Genomic DNA, 19858 nt, shown 5'->3' with positions numbered 1-19858 from the left:
TTCAAAATTTCAAAACTACCCAGTGCATGAAAGCACAATGTTTTTGCCTGTACTGTGAAGTGTTTGTGTGATGTACCTTTCTGTGCATCCTGGTATAAACTAACGTACAGGTTGAATATGTCTCTAGGTAGGCTGTTCTCCTCTGGGAGACACTCAATTATAAACACCAGCTCCTTCTGGCCCACTCCCTGAAGACCATTAGAGCTCAGACACCAGCACCTCTTCTCACCATCTACAACACAAACAAAGAGAGGACAATGATGTTTATCAAATTAACAAGCTGGACATGATCACATATTTTAATCAGATTGAGAGACTGTAACATACATGTGACGATCTTGACGTTCACCAGTAAATTAGCGTTGAGCACAAAGGTCAGAGGTTGTGGGCCTCCCTCTTCCAACAGCAGCAATATTTGGCAAGCAGCAGGACGTTCCTCAACTAATAAATCTGTAATGAAATGAAAAGAAAATTACACATGACAGAAAAACAGTACCACACCCTAAAGAATCAGCAACAGCAAAATGGCTGTTGTGAGGTCACAAAATAACAACCAAAATGGCAGCAGCTTCAGTTAAATGTAGCAAGGGTACATTTGACATATGACATTTTATACTCAATAAGGATATTAACTGACTTCTGTAAGTAAATAATATTTTGCTGTCATCTACAAAGCCACACATGGACCCATTCTGGCATTGCAATAGACACATTTCTGAGCCTGAGGGCATGAAATGCTCACAATTTCTCATCTAATAGTCCAATGTATGTCCAATGTATTATTAAAGCAATATAATTCTGGCAAAAAAAAAAAACAATCACCTGTTTAGTAGGGTTTGACAATATTGCCAAAAATAATCACATTTCCGCCCCATAACATTCAATACTGATTTATCACAACATTCATTTCATACCATTAATTGGGGAAGAAAATGAAGTCCACATATTTGCTAGAACTCGAGAAAAAATATGAATATAATTTATTTATTTAGAAGTAAACTACAGAATAAGCTGCCTTTTATTCATTATTTATAAATGTTTTCCCCAAATTTTGTGTTTGTTTCATCAAAAAAGTTGTCTAAAGTTTATCAACTAAACAAAAATATAACAACTAATTTCCAGCTAAAATATGTTATTTCATGTCAAACTTTTATTTTGGTCAAATAAAGTGCTGCAGAAATTGTATACTGTATTAATTAAAACGTGGATGAATAAAATCTTGGTTGTATGATATTCCTTATAATAATAATAATAATACTATTAATGATAATAATCATTCAAAGTAATGTTTTATTGATGTATTATTTTTGCTTTGAGAGGAGAAGTACATTTTACTATTTAACAGTAATAAATTATATTTTTGTAATAATTTCTTCAAATTAAACCATACTTTTATTCTGGTGGGTCATTGCGAAGACCTTTGAGTTGTGTGTGTATCTGACACTAGTTTTTCTCAAATGAAATGATGGCAAAAGTGACAGCTCTGGAGATGAAGTACATGATTTCATGTTCAAGTTTATTTTCGATATTGTGCATTTGTTTTTTTGTTTGATGTCGACTTCCAGCCCTGCCATAGGGGCCATTAAAAATGACGACTACCCTCACCCCCATCTTCCTCCTCTCCTGTGGTAATGAGCAGTGGAGGCAGACCTTCATCATCCTCTGGCACCAGACTGACCACTCTCTGGACACAGCTGCACACCGCACAGAGCAGGCCGTAGTCCCACGGGCCTCTGATGGGCGGGCGGCTCACCTCGGCAGTGCTGTCGGAACTTCCTCCGGCACTCTCATCACACTCGCCAGGCAATTTACCATCAGGCTGAAAGGCAGCAAATCAGTTAATGACTTCAGTTGTCATTATCAGTTTTCTCCAGCATCAGTTAAGAGGATTTAGCCGTCTCACCCCTGGCGGGTCTGGCGTTACTGGGCTTGACTCCTGAGAGGATCTCCGGGTCTGTACGGACAGTTTGGTGGTGTCGGCGACTTCACCGTTCGGCAGGATGCCATCGGCAAACCACACATGCTTCTGCTCACGTGGAAAACCTACGAGAACACATGGAGAAACAAACAGCAACTCGTTAGGGTAAGGCTTGAAACAGGGTTATTGTTGTGAACTAAAACAAAAATAATAAAACTAAAATAACTAAAACATGTCTGTTACTTGAAATAAAATGTTAAACTGAAATAAAATGTATATAAAAATCAAACATTTCAGTTAGTTGCCAATGCATCAATTCTTATTTTATTTCAGTTTAAATTAAAGTGCTAAAATAACTAAAATTGAAATATAAATTAATAACATTAAAAAAAAGACAAAAACAAAACACATTTACTAAAAATGTAAAATTTAAATGAAAATAAAATATAAAAACAATCTAAATCAAAATATTAATAAAACTATAACAGTATATCAATGACGCTAAAATAACACTGACTTGAAATACAGTAGGTGTATCAAATAAAATTTGCATGATATTTGGTGTGATGAAGAGGATTTTTTTTTTTTCTGTTTTCTATTTTTCAACACTAATTACAATACTGTTTAAGAGTTTGGTTTTCGTTTGGGTCAAATGTTTGGTCAAAAACACTAGAAATTGTGAAATATTATTACAGTTTAAAATAACTTTGAATATGTTGTAAAATGCAATTTATTGCTGTGATGCACAGCTGAATTTTCAGCATCATTACTCCAGTCTTCAGTGTCACATGACCCTTCAGAAATCATTCTAATATGCAGATTTGCTGCTCAAGAAACATTCCTTATTATTATCAATGTTGAAAACAGTTCGTCGCCTTGGAATTATAAGGTTCTACCTGCATTCTGAGTGGTTTTGAGATATTGAGCTTCAAAGATTTTACATTCCATATAGCAAAAATGATATGGGGAACAAGTCTCTTTCCTACATGAAAATGATAGAGACCCTAAATGTATTCTAACTGTACAAAATGTATCAAAATCCTCTCAAATTTTTAAATGGGGATTTTTGGAACAGGTCAAATGCAGATAGAACCTTCTAATTCTAAAAAGTCATTTTCCGCTTGAAATTATAAGGTTCTATCTTGCAAAACATTAATTGAAGCAACAGTTTTCAAGAAATACAAATAGTTTTTTTATAAACAAATGTGTCAACATGTATGAGAAAGGTAAATTTAATGCTTTCTTTATCACATTTATTTTTGTAATTAAGACACCATCATTTAAATTGTTAACTATTTGATATGATAACTATTTGATACTATTTGATAAGGCTTAATGTTGTAAAATTTAAGACATTTTAAGACTTTAAACTGCATGAATATTTCGCCAATCATTACATTTTCGGGTCTTTAGCGACCCAGACTTATATCCAGCATGGATGGATCTCTAATTGCTGCAATAGCAAACTCTCCTGATATTTTAAGAACATAAAATAAAATAAAAAAAAAGATTAAAATAAGCATACTTTCTTACCTTTTGAAACTTAGAAGGGTTTGATTAGAGCAGATGATTTTACCATCACTGCCATAATTAGAACGCATTTCCCTCTATACATTCAGCATCTGACTCATATTCACGATATCAACATATTCTCAAAACGATCGTTTTCAGCCTCTTCAAAAACAACATTTTGATCGCTATTCACCACATCCACCATATTTCATTATGTGCAGTAATTGCTCTGCAGTAAAAGCCATTCAAGCCAGTTAAATTTTTGCAGATGATTATTTGTTTTATGCATGCGCTAATTATGAGTGAAAAATCACGTCATTATTATGTTTTAAACAGTGCCACTTTGTGGAATAAAGGTGAATTGCACTTATTGATTATGCAGACATGTAATTATTGTTGTTTAATGTTTAATCTTCCCTGGTGTTACGGAGCAGCCCGGCGACATGACAAAGAACGTTGATCCTGATTGGTCCGCTTGCTTGCATTCGAAGTGCTGATTGGCGGATTCACAGATAGAACCTTATAGAACCAAGTTATAGATCGACTTTGTAGATAGAACCTTTTTGTTTTCTAAATAAAAAGTCCTAAAATGTACAAAACTTAAAAAAAAAAAAAAAAAACGTCACATAATGTAAATAAGTTGTCACAGAATAAAAATATGTGAATAACTCAATTTTGACAAAAATGTCAGATAGAACCTTATAATTCCAAGGCGACGAGTTGTGCTGCTTCATATTTTTGTGGAAACCGTGATACATTTTATTTTTTAGGATTCTTTGATGAACAGAAAGTTCAGAAGAATAGAATTTATTTGAAATATAATTTCTTTGTAACATTATAAATGTCTATGAATGCCACGTTTGATCAATTTAATGCATACTTGCTGAATAAAAATATTCATTAAAAATCATACTGACCCAAAACTTTTACATAGTAGTGTACAGTTAACACACTAACCTAGTCTAGCAGACTATATGATACGCAGTGCGTGCAAATTTGGGACGCAGTCACTCTTTCATTCATGAACTAATTATATTAAGTGGAAGTCACTGTGTTTTATAGCCATAAGAGCTATAACTCTGGCTCAGAGTGCAGTGCGTACCGTCATTACCGGGGTGTTTGAGGACAGACACGGGGACCATGACGGTGGGTGGGGGAGAGTTGAGGGTGCCGGCGGCACGGGCCTGCTGCATGGGCGGTATGGTGGAGCAGTACTCTGATGGGATGTTGGGATTGGGACTGGGCCCAGTAGGGCTCATCATTCTCTCATGGGCTTGAGCTGCACACAAACACACAAAATCAGCCATTCCTAAATCAGTCTTTTCAGTGTGGTGAATGAAAGGTCATGCTGGGTGAGAGAATGAGAGAGAGCAAGGAACAGTGGGTAAATGTTGTAGAAATGTATGAGTTCATCCTTTAATAACCTTTCTAAGAGATTTGACCTACCTAATTACCACTTATCTTGTTTCTTTCAAGTCAGGCACTTTGTGCAAAAACTATTCCCTCATTTCCCAAGCCGCCCCCCTGAATCCCCACTGGATAACTTTTAAAATCTTGAACCACACTCAAAATATTGTATTTCTGTCATTTATAGTTTATATAAATATTAATAATATTATAATTAATATGAATCCAGACCCTCCAAGTCAGATTAGAGGAAACTGGTTGAGCAACTTGGGATTTGCGTTGTCTGATGAACACTGGGACCATTCTTGAGCTCACTCACACATCATCTATATCTGCAAGACATGGGCTGATACAATGTAAGATTCTACATAAAGTTTACTATACTAATGCTAAACTTGCTAAAATATACCCCTCTGTCAGCGATGCATGTAATAGGTGCAAGCAATCACCAGCCAATCATTCATATGTTTTGGGAATGCCCTAAACTACTTGATTATTGGATTAAGATATTTAAAACTTTGAAAGATGCCTTTGCTGTAGATCTTTTTACAAATCCACTTTTGGCCATTTTTGGGATGGTAATTGATGTTAAACTTTCAGTAACAGTCTAAAAGGCTTTAGCCATTACTAATTTACTAGCAAGACATCTCATCCTTTTGAAGTGGAAACATGTTTCACCCATTCTTTTCATACATGGCTGAAGTGTTTGCTTGCATTAAATTGGAAAACAATAGATTGTCACTCACTGGTTCTTTAAGGACTTTTGACAAGGTGTGGTGCCCCTTTTTAGATTATTTGCTGGCTATCTCTCTAGACACTTAACCTGAAGACCCCGCCTTTTCTTTTCTTGTAAAGTGCTCTGTTTGTTAGAATTCTAAGATTGTGTTTCATGGGAAATTAATTGATTGAGGGAGGTTTTTACTTGGGTATAATATCGTAGAATGATAATTTAATAAAATCAGTGTTGTTATCTGTTGATTTAATGGTCCATGCAGGAAAATTTGATAAAGAAATAAAAAAAATTAAAAAAAATATTGTATGAGGTTTCTCATTAAAGGTTGTGTACAACTTTAGTTTACAGGACCCCAAAAAATTTAAATTAAGGCAATTTAATTAATAGTTAATAAATTCTTCTGTAAAATATAGTACTCCATATCTGACTTTACTTGACCTTTCGAATTATGTAATGGAAAAAATCTAATATCTAATACGTAACTATCCAATCAAAGTCTCATCCTAAATTATTTCAAAATTAATATGTTGTTTTACTCACACATACTTCATAAAAAAAAAGTTAATAGTTCAGACAATAATTCAGTCATCATTTACTCATCCTCAAGTTTTATGATTTTCTTTTTTTTTTTTTTCTGTTGAACACAAAAAAGGAGATTTAGCACAAAAAGTTCCATAAAAGTAGTAGACGAGTGTGCTGTCGTCCATACCTTTGTAAATATTTACTGAAAATCCTGCACCCCACTGCAGCAGAGTGAATACGTTTCGATCTGTTCCTCACACATTTAACTTCTGGATGACTTTCAATAGCACACTGGCAAGTATGAACTACTTTCATGGTGCTTTTCAGAGATTGACAACCACTGGTTTATATGCTTTCATTTTATGGAAAGAAAAGCGACAGTGTTCTGCTTTTTGTATTCAACAAAAGAAAAAGTCATATGGCTTCAGAACAACGTGAATTAATGATGACACTTTTCATTTGGGTGAACTGCCACTTTAAATGCAGTGAAAGCAGTTCAAATTTCAAATATATTTATAATACACTACCATTCAAAAGTTTAGGATGAGTAAGATTTAGTTTTTTAAGAAATAAATACCTTTATTCAGCATAGAATAATTGTTCAAAAGCGACAGCAAAGACATTTAAAATGTCACAAAAGATTTCTGTTTCAAATTAATGCTGTTCTTTTGAACTTTCTATTGATCAAATAATCTGGAAAAATAAAATGTATCACTGCCTCCAGAAAAATATGAAGCAACAACTTTTCAACATTGATAATAATCAGAAATGTTTCTTGAGCAGCAAATCAGCATATTAGAATGATTTCTGAAGGATCATGTGACACTGAAGACTGGAGTAATGATGTTGAAGCTTTGATCACAGGAATAAATTACTTCTAAAAACATTCACATAAAAAAACTGTTATTTTAAATTGCAATTATATTTTACAATTGTTCAGTTTTTAATGTTGTCTGATCAAATAAATGCAGCCTTAGTGAGCAGTAGAGACTTTTTTGAAAAACATCTTAAAGACTCAAAGCTTTTGAATGGTAGTGTATATAATGTACACTCAGGTTTCAAATATTTTTGTTATAATTATCTATTGTCAAGTTGTTGACCTGTGGTAAACCAAATGATGACTAAAGTCCAAAGTACAAACCTCATTCGGCCGAGTCACCTTCTAATAAATCAAACATTTACAAGCAAGAGTACTAAGCATCAATCACAGCACCGTTGTTATTAAAGTGATGGGCAACAAGCCACCAAACCGAACTCAAGAAACAGGACGTCCAGTGCAGCCACAGCCCAGTGTGCTGACACCTCCTCCAGCCATGAGTCAGCCGCGCTCTGTGCATTATGTTGATTAAAGCTCATAGATGCTCATCGACCTGATTACACTGGCACTGCCTGTGACACCCGCAAACATGTCAGCTAGAAGCACGAAAGCAGAAATCTGCTGGCTCACTGTGAAAACGGCTACAACAAGAAGACAGATGGGAACTGTGAAGCCAAGAACCAGCAGCACGGAACGTCCTTCAGCATGTGGAAAATCACTAAAGACGGTGCAAAAAAGTTACAAACTTAAAGAGTTAACCAGATAAAACAATCAATTACACTTCAAGCCTCAAGAGGGCTCGATTTCGATTCAGTTCAGTGAGCTTACCTCATCCTAAATTAACTCTCTTCCAGGTTAATCACGGGTTGCATGTTAGTCTCCCAGGACAGCGTTAATGTGCGCCAAGCAGAGGAGGAAGTGTCCCCCTTGCCGTTAAGCGAGAGAGAGTCCGCGAGTGAGTGAGATAGAGGGCGCATCCTTGAGCCTCTCTCATCCCGGACGGGGCGCAGCTCACTTCCGCAAGCTCACACTGAGTTCTCGTCTGTCCTGGACCAGGCGAACGTCTCTGGCTGCGAGTGCAAGCTCAGTCCGTCCGTCACACACACACACAGAGGTCGTATTAAATGGCTGCCCTGGGCTAAGAGTGGTGACAAACCCTCCTCGCCTGAAGATGAGATGTGTGTGTGTGTTTATGTGTGTGTCTAACTCTATTCCTCAACCCGGAGAGTGAATGAGAGAGAGTGTCACGAATACTGCACCAGGTGGGTCCTATACCACACACACACACACACACACACACAAACACACACTCAAGGACATGCACCAGTGCCCTGGCTCCACCCAGCCCTGCACCAAACCCTGCGAGAGCTGGCTGGCGACTCGCAGCACTGACGTTCTGTGATGAATGCCCTTTTTAATGTGCAAATGGACCGCACGCTCGGCCACACACCGCGTGCCAGCCTCTTTTTATAGACCGGCCAGGACAAAAAAATAAAAAATTAAAGCCTTGATCTTCTCTATTAAATCAGCCCTTGAAAAATAAAAGAGCTTCAGATGTTTGGTCCACAAAAAAGTTGGACACAAATGAAAAAGGATTGGGGATCTGCTTCTTTCAAAAGGGATGCAAGTGAGCCAGTTTTATTATTGCTAAATGAAACTAAAAAAGTAGTAAAGCTTAAATTAAATAAAATACACTTATGAGATTAAGAACTTAAAAATGCTGCCTTGGCAACTAAGTGAAATAAATTGAAGTAGTAAAATCTTAAACTGAAATTAAAAAATATAACTACTAAAAACTAATTTTAAAATTACAAAATCACAATAAAAAATGACTAAAACAAACATTAAACATTAAAAAATAAAAGCCAATTCAAAATATTAATAAATACTATTAGAGTTTATAAATAATACTAAAATAACAAATTTACATAAATTTAAAAATAAATCTGAAGATACAAAAATAAAAACTAAACCAAAATATTTATTAAAACTATAATAGTATGAATAATACTAAATAACAGTCATGACAAAAGGGGATAAGGTGTTCGGTTTTGTCAAAAACTTCATCACTTTTGAAGTTTTTGACACTGCCCTCTGTTTATCCAACTGTCCATGGGCAGGAATACAAAATGTTAAAGTTTGATCTTCCCAAGTGTTTGGAAGTCAGCGATTGTTGTTCCAATATTCAAAACTGGAGATCCCCTTTCTATTGATAATTATAGGCCAATTAGTATTTTACCCACTGATTCTAAGGTTATGGAGAAACTAGTTGCAGAACAGATTAGCAGTTGCTTGAGTAGTTGTTCATTTTCATTGCATCCAATGCAGTTTGGTTTTAGAGCAAAATACTCAACGGAAACCGCAAATTGTTTTTTTTTAATAGAAAATATTAAAACTTTCTTAGATAAAGGTGGTGTAGTTGAAGCAGTGATTTACGCACAGTGCATACGCTATTCTCTGTCATCAGTAACGCATGGATACGCTGTTTCCGTTCAAATCAAAGAGTAAATAAACGTACTATACGTATCCATGCGTTACTGATGACAGAGAATAGCGTACACACTTTGCGTCCATCAGATGCTTTCCAAAATGGCACTACGCTGACACAGAGACAGAGAGGAGACGAATTGTTGAATAAATGTCGTTATTTTTATTTTCTTTGCGTACAAAAAGTATTCTCGTCGCTTCATAAAATTCAGATTGAACCACTGATGGCAGATGGACTATTTTGGCGATGTTTTTTATACTTTTCTGTGCCTTGACGGTGTCATTTACTTGGCAGTCAATGGGACAGTCACAAGCCTCCCGGTTTTCATCCAAAATATCTTTAAATTGTGTTCCGAGGACGAACTAAGCTTTTACGGGTTTGGAACGACATGGGGGTAAGTGATTAATGATAAAATTTTCATTTTGGGGTGGAGTATCCCTTTAAAAAGGTTTGTAAGCAGGTTAAGTTTAATCTTTATAATTTTAAGTGTACTAGAGATTATATGTCATTAGAGGCAGCTAAGATGTGTATTCTATGGTTATTCCTCACATGACTTACTGTTTAACCAGCTGGTTTCAGGCGAGTTCAGTGATTCTAAAACCATTAGAGTCCTTATACAAACGTACACTTAAAGTCTTTGATAAGACATCGGTACATTATCATTATTGTCCAATACTGAAATTATATAATTTGTTAAGTTGGGAAAACATGATTAAGTCTGCAAATGTATAAAATTATTTATGGTTTATCTTCTCCCCCTCTTGGTCAGTTAGTTAGTATTAGAAAAACTGATTATCGTTCTACAAGGGGTGCATTAAGAGGAAACTGTATCATACCGCTTGGACGAAGTAATTTTAGTCAGTCTGCTTTTTTCAAAGCTGCACGAGAATGGAATACTATTTCGACAACTATAAGAGATCTAGAAACTAGGGATGTGCGGGACTAGTCGACTAAACGGTTCAGCTCCTGCTAGTCGACACTGAAATCAATAGTCGATTAAACGAGAGAGAAAAAATACCATAATTTTAACATTACATTTAAAACATTTTAACAACAAGCTAAAATAAAACTTTTGAAAAATAATAAATATCAAAATATTTAAATATTTTTAAAAGCGTATCTGGGCGGAAACTATATTTTTACCTCAGACTTCGCATGCCTTTTCTTCTCGTCAGTTGCCGCGAGATCAAAATGACCAGCGAAGAACCAGCAAGGTGTGGGATTATTTTGAATTAGAAGGAAACGGAAAAGTTTTGTGTAAACTGTGTAATGTCAAATTGGTTTACAATAACTCTACTGGAGCGATGCGTAATCATATTCAATACAGGCACTTATGCGTTAGCTTGAAGACGAAGCCAGCAAATGTCAATCATGTCATACACTACAACCCGCCGCTGAGGTCCGCGATCCCATCCGCGCCGTCTATTCCTCTAAACGAAGACCCACTTCGGTGGTGGTGTGGGATTTCCAGGCTCTTTTCGAAACAGTCTGCTAGCTTGTAGTTATCTCTCTGCGTGCCTGTAACTTCAATTCCTGCCGAGCGCGGTTTTTTTTAAGTGCATAATCGCCTCCAGTCCCGTCTTTCGCCAGTCCACGTTAACATGTTAAATTCACTGAACAAATGCGCATGGTCTGAGTAAGTAAAACGAGCATTGTTTTGTTTTTAGACAATATAGCCAACATGAGGTACATTTTTAAAAGCCGTTTTAATGCTATTCCTTGATAAACTTTCCTTTTTTTTTTTTTTACTTGTGTTTTAATATGTTGGCTAACGTTATATGAAAATTAAGAATTCTGTCAGTCTATTTTCCATTTCTGCATTTCTCCAGCTGATCTGAATAAATAAGCTATGCACTGGTTTATGTTCAGTTATGCTCTTCCTTATTTTCTGTTTAACGACCACCTAAAATTAAATGATGATAACGTGAGGCAAGCATACGGCATAACCGTGACCTATTTTTAGCAGATTTCATTCAGGGATTTGACCATGTGATGCAAAGATTAAGTATTTCAAGTGTAGGCTGTTATACACGCACAGTTTTCTTTTCTTTTGCCATTTTTTGGGGAGTTTCTAGCTTTTAGACTTGTCGACTAGTCGGATACAAAACTTCCGTTTAAACGACTGTCAAATTAGTCGTAGCGCACATCCCTACTAGAAACATATGCTTTATTTAGGGTTCAATTGAAGAATTGGTTAATTAGTACTCAGATTTGTCAACACTAGAATTTTATATCTGCTAGCTATCCTATTATTGTTCGTATCTTGTTTGAATTTTTTTTTATTGATCCTATTGTTTTCAATAGACTACTGTATGATTTGTACTGTGTAATTATTAAATTTTCTAGTATGTATTTTTAATAAAAAATAATTTCTAGGGTGACTTGTAACATCTTGTCCAGGGACTACGGATGAAAAATAGCCTTTGGCTAATTCTGGTACATTTACAGGAATGTTTTATTAATGTACAATGTCCCTGTCAACTATATAAAAAAAGAAAAAGATCTGTAGTTTTAACAAAATCCATGGAGCTCTTGAAAGCAGGATAGTGCAAAATGGTCCGCTTTGTTTCATCCAGCGTTTTTTACTGCACAAAAAACATTGTCTGCCTTTTGATGATCAGCATAACTTTAAACCTTCCACAATGTCTCACAAACATGTAAAGCAACCAACTACAGTTTGTTTCGCTTCAGTGCCTATAACAGGTAGGTTCATCTAAAATACACTGCCAACTAAAAAAAATGATTGTGGTTGGTAATCGTGTTTATTCAGCTTTATTTGAGCTTTCCTGTAGCTCAAATAGTAGAGCATGGCGCTAGCAACGCCAACATCATGGGTTCGATTCCCAGGGAAAGCAAGAGCTGATAAAATGTAAAAACTGTAACTTGAATGCAATGTAAGTCGCTTTGGATAAAAGCGTCTGCCAAATGCATAAATGTAAATGTAAATGTATTCACACCAAAAACCATACTTACAATATTAGCTATATCAGTGTCTACACTTATAAAAGATAACATATTTAATCTAATTGTAGACTTTACTCATAGTTTTGTGAATGTGACGTCAACATGCATTTTAATGTTTTTATCGTTCATTAGATGAAAAAAAAGCACTGAAAGTGATTCCAACGATATTGTTTCTCTATGTTGTTATCGTTTTATTTGTGTGTGGATGCCACTATTTTCTTAGAGTTAGAACGTTTTTTTAAAACTTTATGGTTATAGTTCTCATTTTTGGTGTGAATGCACCTTTCTGCCAGAACTAATAAAGACCGATACGGTTTTCAAATTGTTAAAATTGGGCTATTTTTAAAAGAATAGAGTTCATATCTATAACGATAATGGCACAGAGGAGTGATACCTCTGGAATCGCTTTTCAGAACAATTTCAGAACAACGTTATCATTATTGTTATCGTTTTACGTGCAAACGCGCCTTTAGAGTGGATTACTTCACAGACATAACTAATACATACTAAGTGCATCAAACAAAGCTCTTTCAAAGATTTAATGCCAATATCACAATACCAAGACAATGAGTGCTTTTGAGTAGTTCTTCTTCAAAAACACTCATTTTATCAACCTAATTTCTGTTTACCACATTACACCAGCTAAAAATAAACCATGGTTCAGTCTGTGGCAGTAGTTCATGTAGGGCTAAGTGTAGAAATGGGTCATACCCATTTCTACACCGACATGAACCACTGCCACAGATTGTCGGCCTTTAAAGAAATAGTTCACCCAAAAATGAGAAATTGCTGAAAGTTCACTCCTCCTTAGGCTTTCAAGATGCAGATCGAGTTTGTTTCTTCATCAGATTTGGAGAAATTTAGCATTATTTTACTTGCTCACCAATGAATGCTCTGCAGTGAATGGGCGCCGTCAGAATGAGAGTCCAAACAGCTGATAAAAATATCACAATAATCCACAAGTAATTCACACCACTCCATTAAGTTATTCTAACTTAAAACTGCTGCTTTTAGCCAAAATACAAAACTATAATCTATAGTAGGGTTGGGCGATATCTAAAAAAATTGGCATCAGACGTTGTCTACAGTGAAACATCGTGAAGGACGATAACATCGGGGGATTTAGGGGTGTGACCGAAGCATGAATCCGTATTCAGAAAGGCACGGAATACAAATAACGATTGCTAACGGTTGCCTGTTACATTGCAGTACATAAAATTTCACTTACCACATAAACAGAGTAAGAACAGATAGTTTAAACATAGTATAAACTAGTGCTGGGCGGTATGACCAAAAATTTATATCACGGTATTTTTCAAAATGATACCGGTTTCACGGTATATGGCGGTATTTATTTTTTTCATGCATGACCGGGTGTTAACCACCGAGGCAGCACTGGCCACTTCTTCCAACTGAACCATAGCTAAGGTTTATCCCAAAAATTCGCTAGGTTTGTTAGTTTGTATATTCTATGGGAAAAAAGCAGCTAAAAGGGTCTGAAAGTTGCTAAATATAGTGCTGAAGTCGCGCTCGTGTGTGTGAGATGCGGGAGCTGATGGCAGCGCGCGGTGGATATTGTGGATGAGTTCTTCTGTGTCATCACGTTCTACAGCTTCAGAACTTTCGCGCTTTGTAACACATACAGCTGTGTCCTCGCCACAATGCAATAGTGAAAAGAGACCCCTCTCAAACAGTGTGTCGCATTCCAAACGTTATTTAAATAACACCGGTATTGCGGCATTTTAAAAATTCATATCATAAGAAAAATAAACACCGGTATTCGGTATGAACCGGTATACCGCCCAGCACTAGTATAAACAAAGTATGTGTGATCGAGGATCGTGATGCCGGCTCAACATCGTGGCGTCTATCAGCAATCAGCGATGGACAATGGCATCATCTATCGGACCAACCCTAATCCATAGGACTGAACTTTAGACGGAAGCAATGGCTTGAAGTTAAGAACATCTTAATGATGGATTTGTTTTTTACAAACACTTTTGATTCTCAAGATGTTAACTGATGGACTGGAGTGGTGTGGATTACTGTGATGTTTTTATCAGCTGTTTGGACTCTCATTCTGATGGCACCCATTCACTGCAGAGGATCCATTGGTGAGCAAGTGATGGAATTCTCCAAATCTGTTGACACAATGAAGACACAAAATCATCTTGGATGGGTGAGGACATTTTCAGCAAAATTTCATGTTTGGGTGTACTATCCCTTTAACGTTTGGTTGTTGTAATGGATGTTTTAAAGGTACAGTGCATTGCATCCAATTGAACATATTGAATTCATTTTTATTAAGCCAGCTGGAGAGTATATTAAAGTGGTTTGCACTCACCTCTCTGTATGGTAACATGGCAGATGACACAAACCCTGGCCTCTTTGTCCAGATATTTCAGTCTGCATTTGCGGTTGCAGCAATTTGCACAGTACACCTGCAAAGCAGACAACATTATTCACTCAAACACTGGATAAACGCAGTACTTCATCAGACATAAACCTGGAGAAAACTCTCTGGTGTCCTTTAGCCCATTTTATTTATTGGCCCAGTATGTCTTGAAAACAGCAACTGAGTGCAGCAATTCAAGCGGGAAACTATATCAGCGCTAAAAATACATTCTGCTGACCCAGCAAATCCGCCTCTATATTTAGCACCTCCAGAACAGAATAAACCAGGCACTGACGTAATGAAAACAAAAGACCTCACAACAATACACAAAATTAGTACTTTTGCTGTCTAGGCAGTGGACTACAGGTTTAAGGCTTTCCTGTGGTTATAAATAAACTAGAACACAATGGCACAGACCTTTGCTCGAAATCAACACAGCTGACTGCATGTTAATTCATTGATTCACACTGCGGTTATTTGCCTTTCACCTCCAAAAGTCAGGGCACACTCAACTACTACACAAAGTTACAAAGTCACTTTCAGAACTGAAGGAAACACATTACTAAAACTCTAATTAAGTTATAAAATAAAATAAAATAAACCCTTACAGGGTGATCAGGATTCAAATGTAAAAGGGTTTATTTTGAAATAATGACTGTCTGACTGTGCATATCTTGCTTATAATGAAGATACTTACTTGATAAATAATAAATGGACATGAAATATTGATCAGAGTTTAAACTATTTTGTTATGCGAGAAGAAAGACTACAGAGTAATATAGCAAGTAAATCACCTCCCTGGGACAATGTATAGGTACAATTGCTCCGTTCAGTTTGCATCATGCTGCTGTGGTCACAGGTTCAGTTCAATAAATACTTAATATACGTGCACTAATTAGATTGATTTAAGACAGATATAAATAACCAATACTGTAACAATTCGTTTTTTTTTTTTTTTTTAAAGAGGCCCTTTTACCAGATGTTTACATACATCCATGTTTATATACATTCAGCCATATAGTGCCGTAAACTTATAATACTACTGCAGCTAATTATTATTATGTATTATATCCAAATATTAAATATATAACTACTGAAGTTTAAAATTTTATGTTAATGTAAAGTCAATGTTTTTGAAAGAAGACTCTTCTGCTCAACAAGACTGCATTTATTTGATCAAAAATACAGTAAAAACAGTAGTGTTGTGAAATTACTACAATTTAAAATATCTATTCAAATTTCAAGGGGAAATCAGAATATTTTAAAATATAATTTATTCTTGTGATCAAAACCGAATTGCCAGCATCATTACTGTCTCTAGCGTTACATGATCCTTCAGAAACTATTCTAATATGCTGATTTGCTGCTAAATAAATATTTATTATTAATATATTATTTATTAATAATATAAATATTATTTATTATTTGCTGAAAACAGGTGCATCTTATTTCAGTCGAAACCATGATACATTTTATTTTTCAGGATACTTTGATGAATAGAAAAGAGCAGCATTCATTTGAAACTAATCTTTCATAACTTTATGGTCACTGCCGATCAATTTAATGCATCCTTGCAGAATAAATATATTAATTTCTTTAAAAATGTATTGTAAGACCCCAAGCTATTTAATATCTTCCAAATAATTGTGGGTACTGACACTGAGAGACAACAAACTCACCTTCCCACATGCTCTGCAATGATGTCTCCTCTTGGTAAAGGTAAACTTTTGCTCACAATTCATGCAGTTAGGAGCCTCGGAGTCCGGCACCCAAGGGGGCTGCTTTGACCCCAGACCCTCAGCCTCGTGTCCTGGTGGATCAGGACTCTCTCCTGGGTATGGTGGAGGCTCTGAAAGCTCGTCATGGCCATAATTGGCATCATATTGCTGATAAGCAGGGGGTTCACAGTTATTTTCGTCTATGTTGGGAGAAACTTGTGAGCCATTCTCTGCAGAAAGGCCTGGCACATGGGGTTCAGCATAGCCGGTTCGTTGTCTTTCAGATGGAGGCTGTGCGGTTTGGTTGGACAACTGCTTTGGTCTCGCCCCACCATAATTTGACTCTTGGTTGAGGGCACAAACTGACTGAATCTCAACAGGGCTGGTTGCATTTTCATGGCTAATTGTTTGTGTGGCGTCTGTCCTCAGCGGGCTGCTGTCCTGAGATGAAGAAGAAACGTTCGAACCTTCGCTCTCCTCCAGATATTGAAGAGAACCATCGCTCTCAGGAGAAGCAAATGTCTCGACTTTGCAGCTCTGCAGTTCCTCATCTAAAAAGCCTTCCATGTTTCCGTTAAATTCTGAAAAGCCGTCATCTACGAATTTTTCTGTGCCTGCGTCAGAGTTGATTTTAACACCCTGACCCATCAGAAAGGCGTCCAGCTCCTCGTCCGTAACCATCATCACGGTCTGGTCGCTTTCAGGAAGGTAATCGTTGGCGATACTGAACTCGTAGGAATAATTTGGGCTTTCTGAATAGGGCGGAGATGGGTTGCTTTCGCACAACTCTTTCTCTGTCGGCAACAAGTTGCGCTTAAAGTTTCTTTCAGGGTAATGGCCTGAGACAGCAGTCGCCCTTTCTGTGTTCGACATGATTTGGACAAGCTCCGGTTCATCTTCAGGTGAGGAATCAGCCCTATTGGAGGAGAACGGAGTTGTGGGTTCTTCTAACGGAAGAATTAACTCTTCAGCCTCTTGAATTGCAGAATTTTTTTCCAGTTCTGCCTCATCTTTGGTTTCAATCACTGCTGCCTGTGGGTCTAAAGATGCCACAAGGGATCCACACATAGAGACAGCCATCGGCAAGCAAGATAGAGAAGGTTCCTTCTCCAGGGAGGGACTTCCAGCTGAATCCTCTGGATTTTTGACACTAAGATCTTCAGACAGTTGGGTATCTGTTGAGTCCGGCTGCAGCGATACAGCATGCTCTTCATTGGTTGCTGAAACAGCTTCATTTGTAGCATGAGGAATTGAATTACTAACATCTTCCTCGCTCACTGAGACTTGAGAATTGTTCTGATCATTGGAGTTTGAGTCTTCAGGACGAGAACTTTCAATCTGATTGCACTCCAAAGGTGTGATGCTACTTAAACCATGAGGGTCACCAACGGCCGGTAATATGACATCTAACAGGCTGAATGAGTTATAGTTAATCTCAGAGTCATATTTTGGTAATTCACCAGCGTTAGAAGCATCTTCTGAAGTTGATACTACAGGACTCTCGAAGTCCACTAGCAGCTCCTCATTAGTTTGTTTCTCAGGAACGTCCAGCTCTTTAAAGTCCTCCTGACTATCGGCTTGCTGGAGGTTTGCAGAACCCGTATCATTCACCAGGTCACACACAGGCTTTAGGGAGCGGTCCGGACAAGGAGGAGCCGAACTTTTGATGCCTCTGCTATCAACGGAGGACAGGAGGTCCACACCTGTGAGTGGCCGTTCATTTGAATACGAATCTTTTTGGTTTAAGGTAATACTTTGTGATGTAAGTCCATAATGCAGGGCATTGACATCTGGGAGTGTTTGCGAGACCGTGTGTTGCTCTGGTATGAAGCTCTGAAGGTCCAAATGGTGACCAGGGACAATCGTGGAGTCCGGACAAGGAGGGCTTGGAAAAGTGGCGGGCTTGTTCTCAAGCTCCTCTGAAAATAAAGTGAAACATCATATTAATTTATAATGAAGCTAACACAAAAACATCAGAATAATAAACAATTAAAATAACTGTTATAAAACCATAAAACGGACATAAAATTATAAGATCAAAACAACATATATGATATACACTGTTGCACATATTACATATTATGAATAACACATCATATATGAGATTTGTCCAGTCAAAAGTTTGAAATAAGGAATTTTTTATGAATTTATGAAAATATTATTTTAATTTAATATTTTTAAAATGTAATTTATTCCTGTAATACAAAGCTGAATTTTTAGCATCATTACTTTATGACTTAACTTGACATGACTTTAGTGTCACATGATCCTTCAGAAATCATTCTAATATGCTGATTTGTTACTCAGGAAACATTTGTTATTATTATCAATGCTAAAAAAAGAGTTTTGATGCTTCATATTTTTGTGGAAAGTACCATGACACAGTCATGTTCAAAAGTTTGGGGTAAGTAAAATTTAAAAGAAAAAAACGTTACTGAAGATTTCTATTTCAAATAAATGCTGTCCTTTTGAAATAAATGCTGTCCTTTCCATTCAAATAATCCAGATTTTTTTTTTTTTTACATTGCTTCCATGAACATATGAAGCAGCAAAACGCTTTTCAACATTGATAAAATTAAGAACAATTATTAATAATTGAGCACAAATAAAAACTAATAATAATTTAGCAGCAAATCAGCATATTTCTAAATGACCGTGACATTCAAGACTATATCATATATTCAAATACAAAACAGTTATTTCAATTTATAATATTTTAAAATTTTTCAAAAACTACCAACATATGATAAAACTTATGACATAAACTACAGGAAACATACTTATACAGAACGTATGATCAATTAAATGAATAGCAAAAGTGGTCGAATTTACATCCTAAAGGAATTGTGTCCTCAACAATTTGGAAGTGCAAAATTAATATTTGTAACACTATAATATCAGTAAAGCCAAAGTCTCAAACCTGCATTGAGTTCAAAGTCATCCAAAAGCTTGTCCAGGTCGCACACAGCAGCCTTAAAATAACTGTCCATCCTAGGACGGGGTATGATACACCTCACTTACCCCTGCAGAGAAACTGGGGCAGTTGGGACAGAAAGTTAAAAATACACATTTTTTACGGAAATAAAATTTCTCCGTCTTAGGAATCTAACTAGGGAATACTCGGTAGTTACTGACAGTAATAGACAAAATAAGAAACAATAAGAAAATAAGAAACAAATAGACAAGCTGTTCTCAATGCTTAAGTACAAATAAGTAAAAAGTGGGGACAAATATGTATGGCTATTATTTAATATTGAAGATTTGTATCATTGTAAGTATAATAAGTGTAATATTTTCAACATCTGAATTCAAAGTAACGGTTTTGGATGTTTACTTTGCTGTGATTTATTTTGAAGTGAAAAGTGGAAGTGTGATTTCACCAGG

General features: G+C 36.3%; 1 protein-coding gene across 1 annotated transcript in view; it reads right to left on the bottom strand.

The window, feature by feature from the left end:
• Positions 1-19858, bottom strand: part of zfyve16 (zinc finger, FYVE domain containing 16) — a 30567-nt gene that overhangs the window by 9872 nt on the left and 837 nt on the right. The window contains 8 exon segments of the mRNA XM_058789307.1: positions 77-232; positions 328-450; positions 1606-1819; positions 1904-2043; positions 4533-4709; positions 14706-14802; positions 16436-18393; positions 19395-19508. Coding sequence (XP_058645290.1) covers positions 77-232; positions 328-450; positions 1606-1819; positions 1904-2043; positions 4533-4709; positions 14706-14802; positions 16436-18393; positions 19395-19464 — 2935 coding nt within the window. The 5' untranslated portion in view covers positions 19465-19508.

Source organism: Onychostoma macrolepis, chromosome 10 (genome assembly GCF_012432095.1).
Source record: "Onychostoma macrolepis isolate SWU-2019 chromosome 10, ASM1243209v1, whole genome shotgun sequence".
NCBI classification, from domain to species: Eukaryota; Metazoa; Chordata; class Actinopteri; order Cypriniformes; family Cyprinidae; genus Onychostoma; species Onychostoma macrolepis.
Note: the sequence above shows the minus strand (reverse complement) of the source record. Positions and strands in the feature narration are given on the sequence as shown.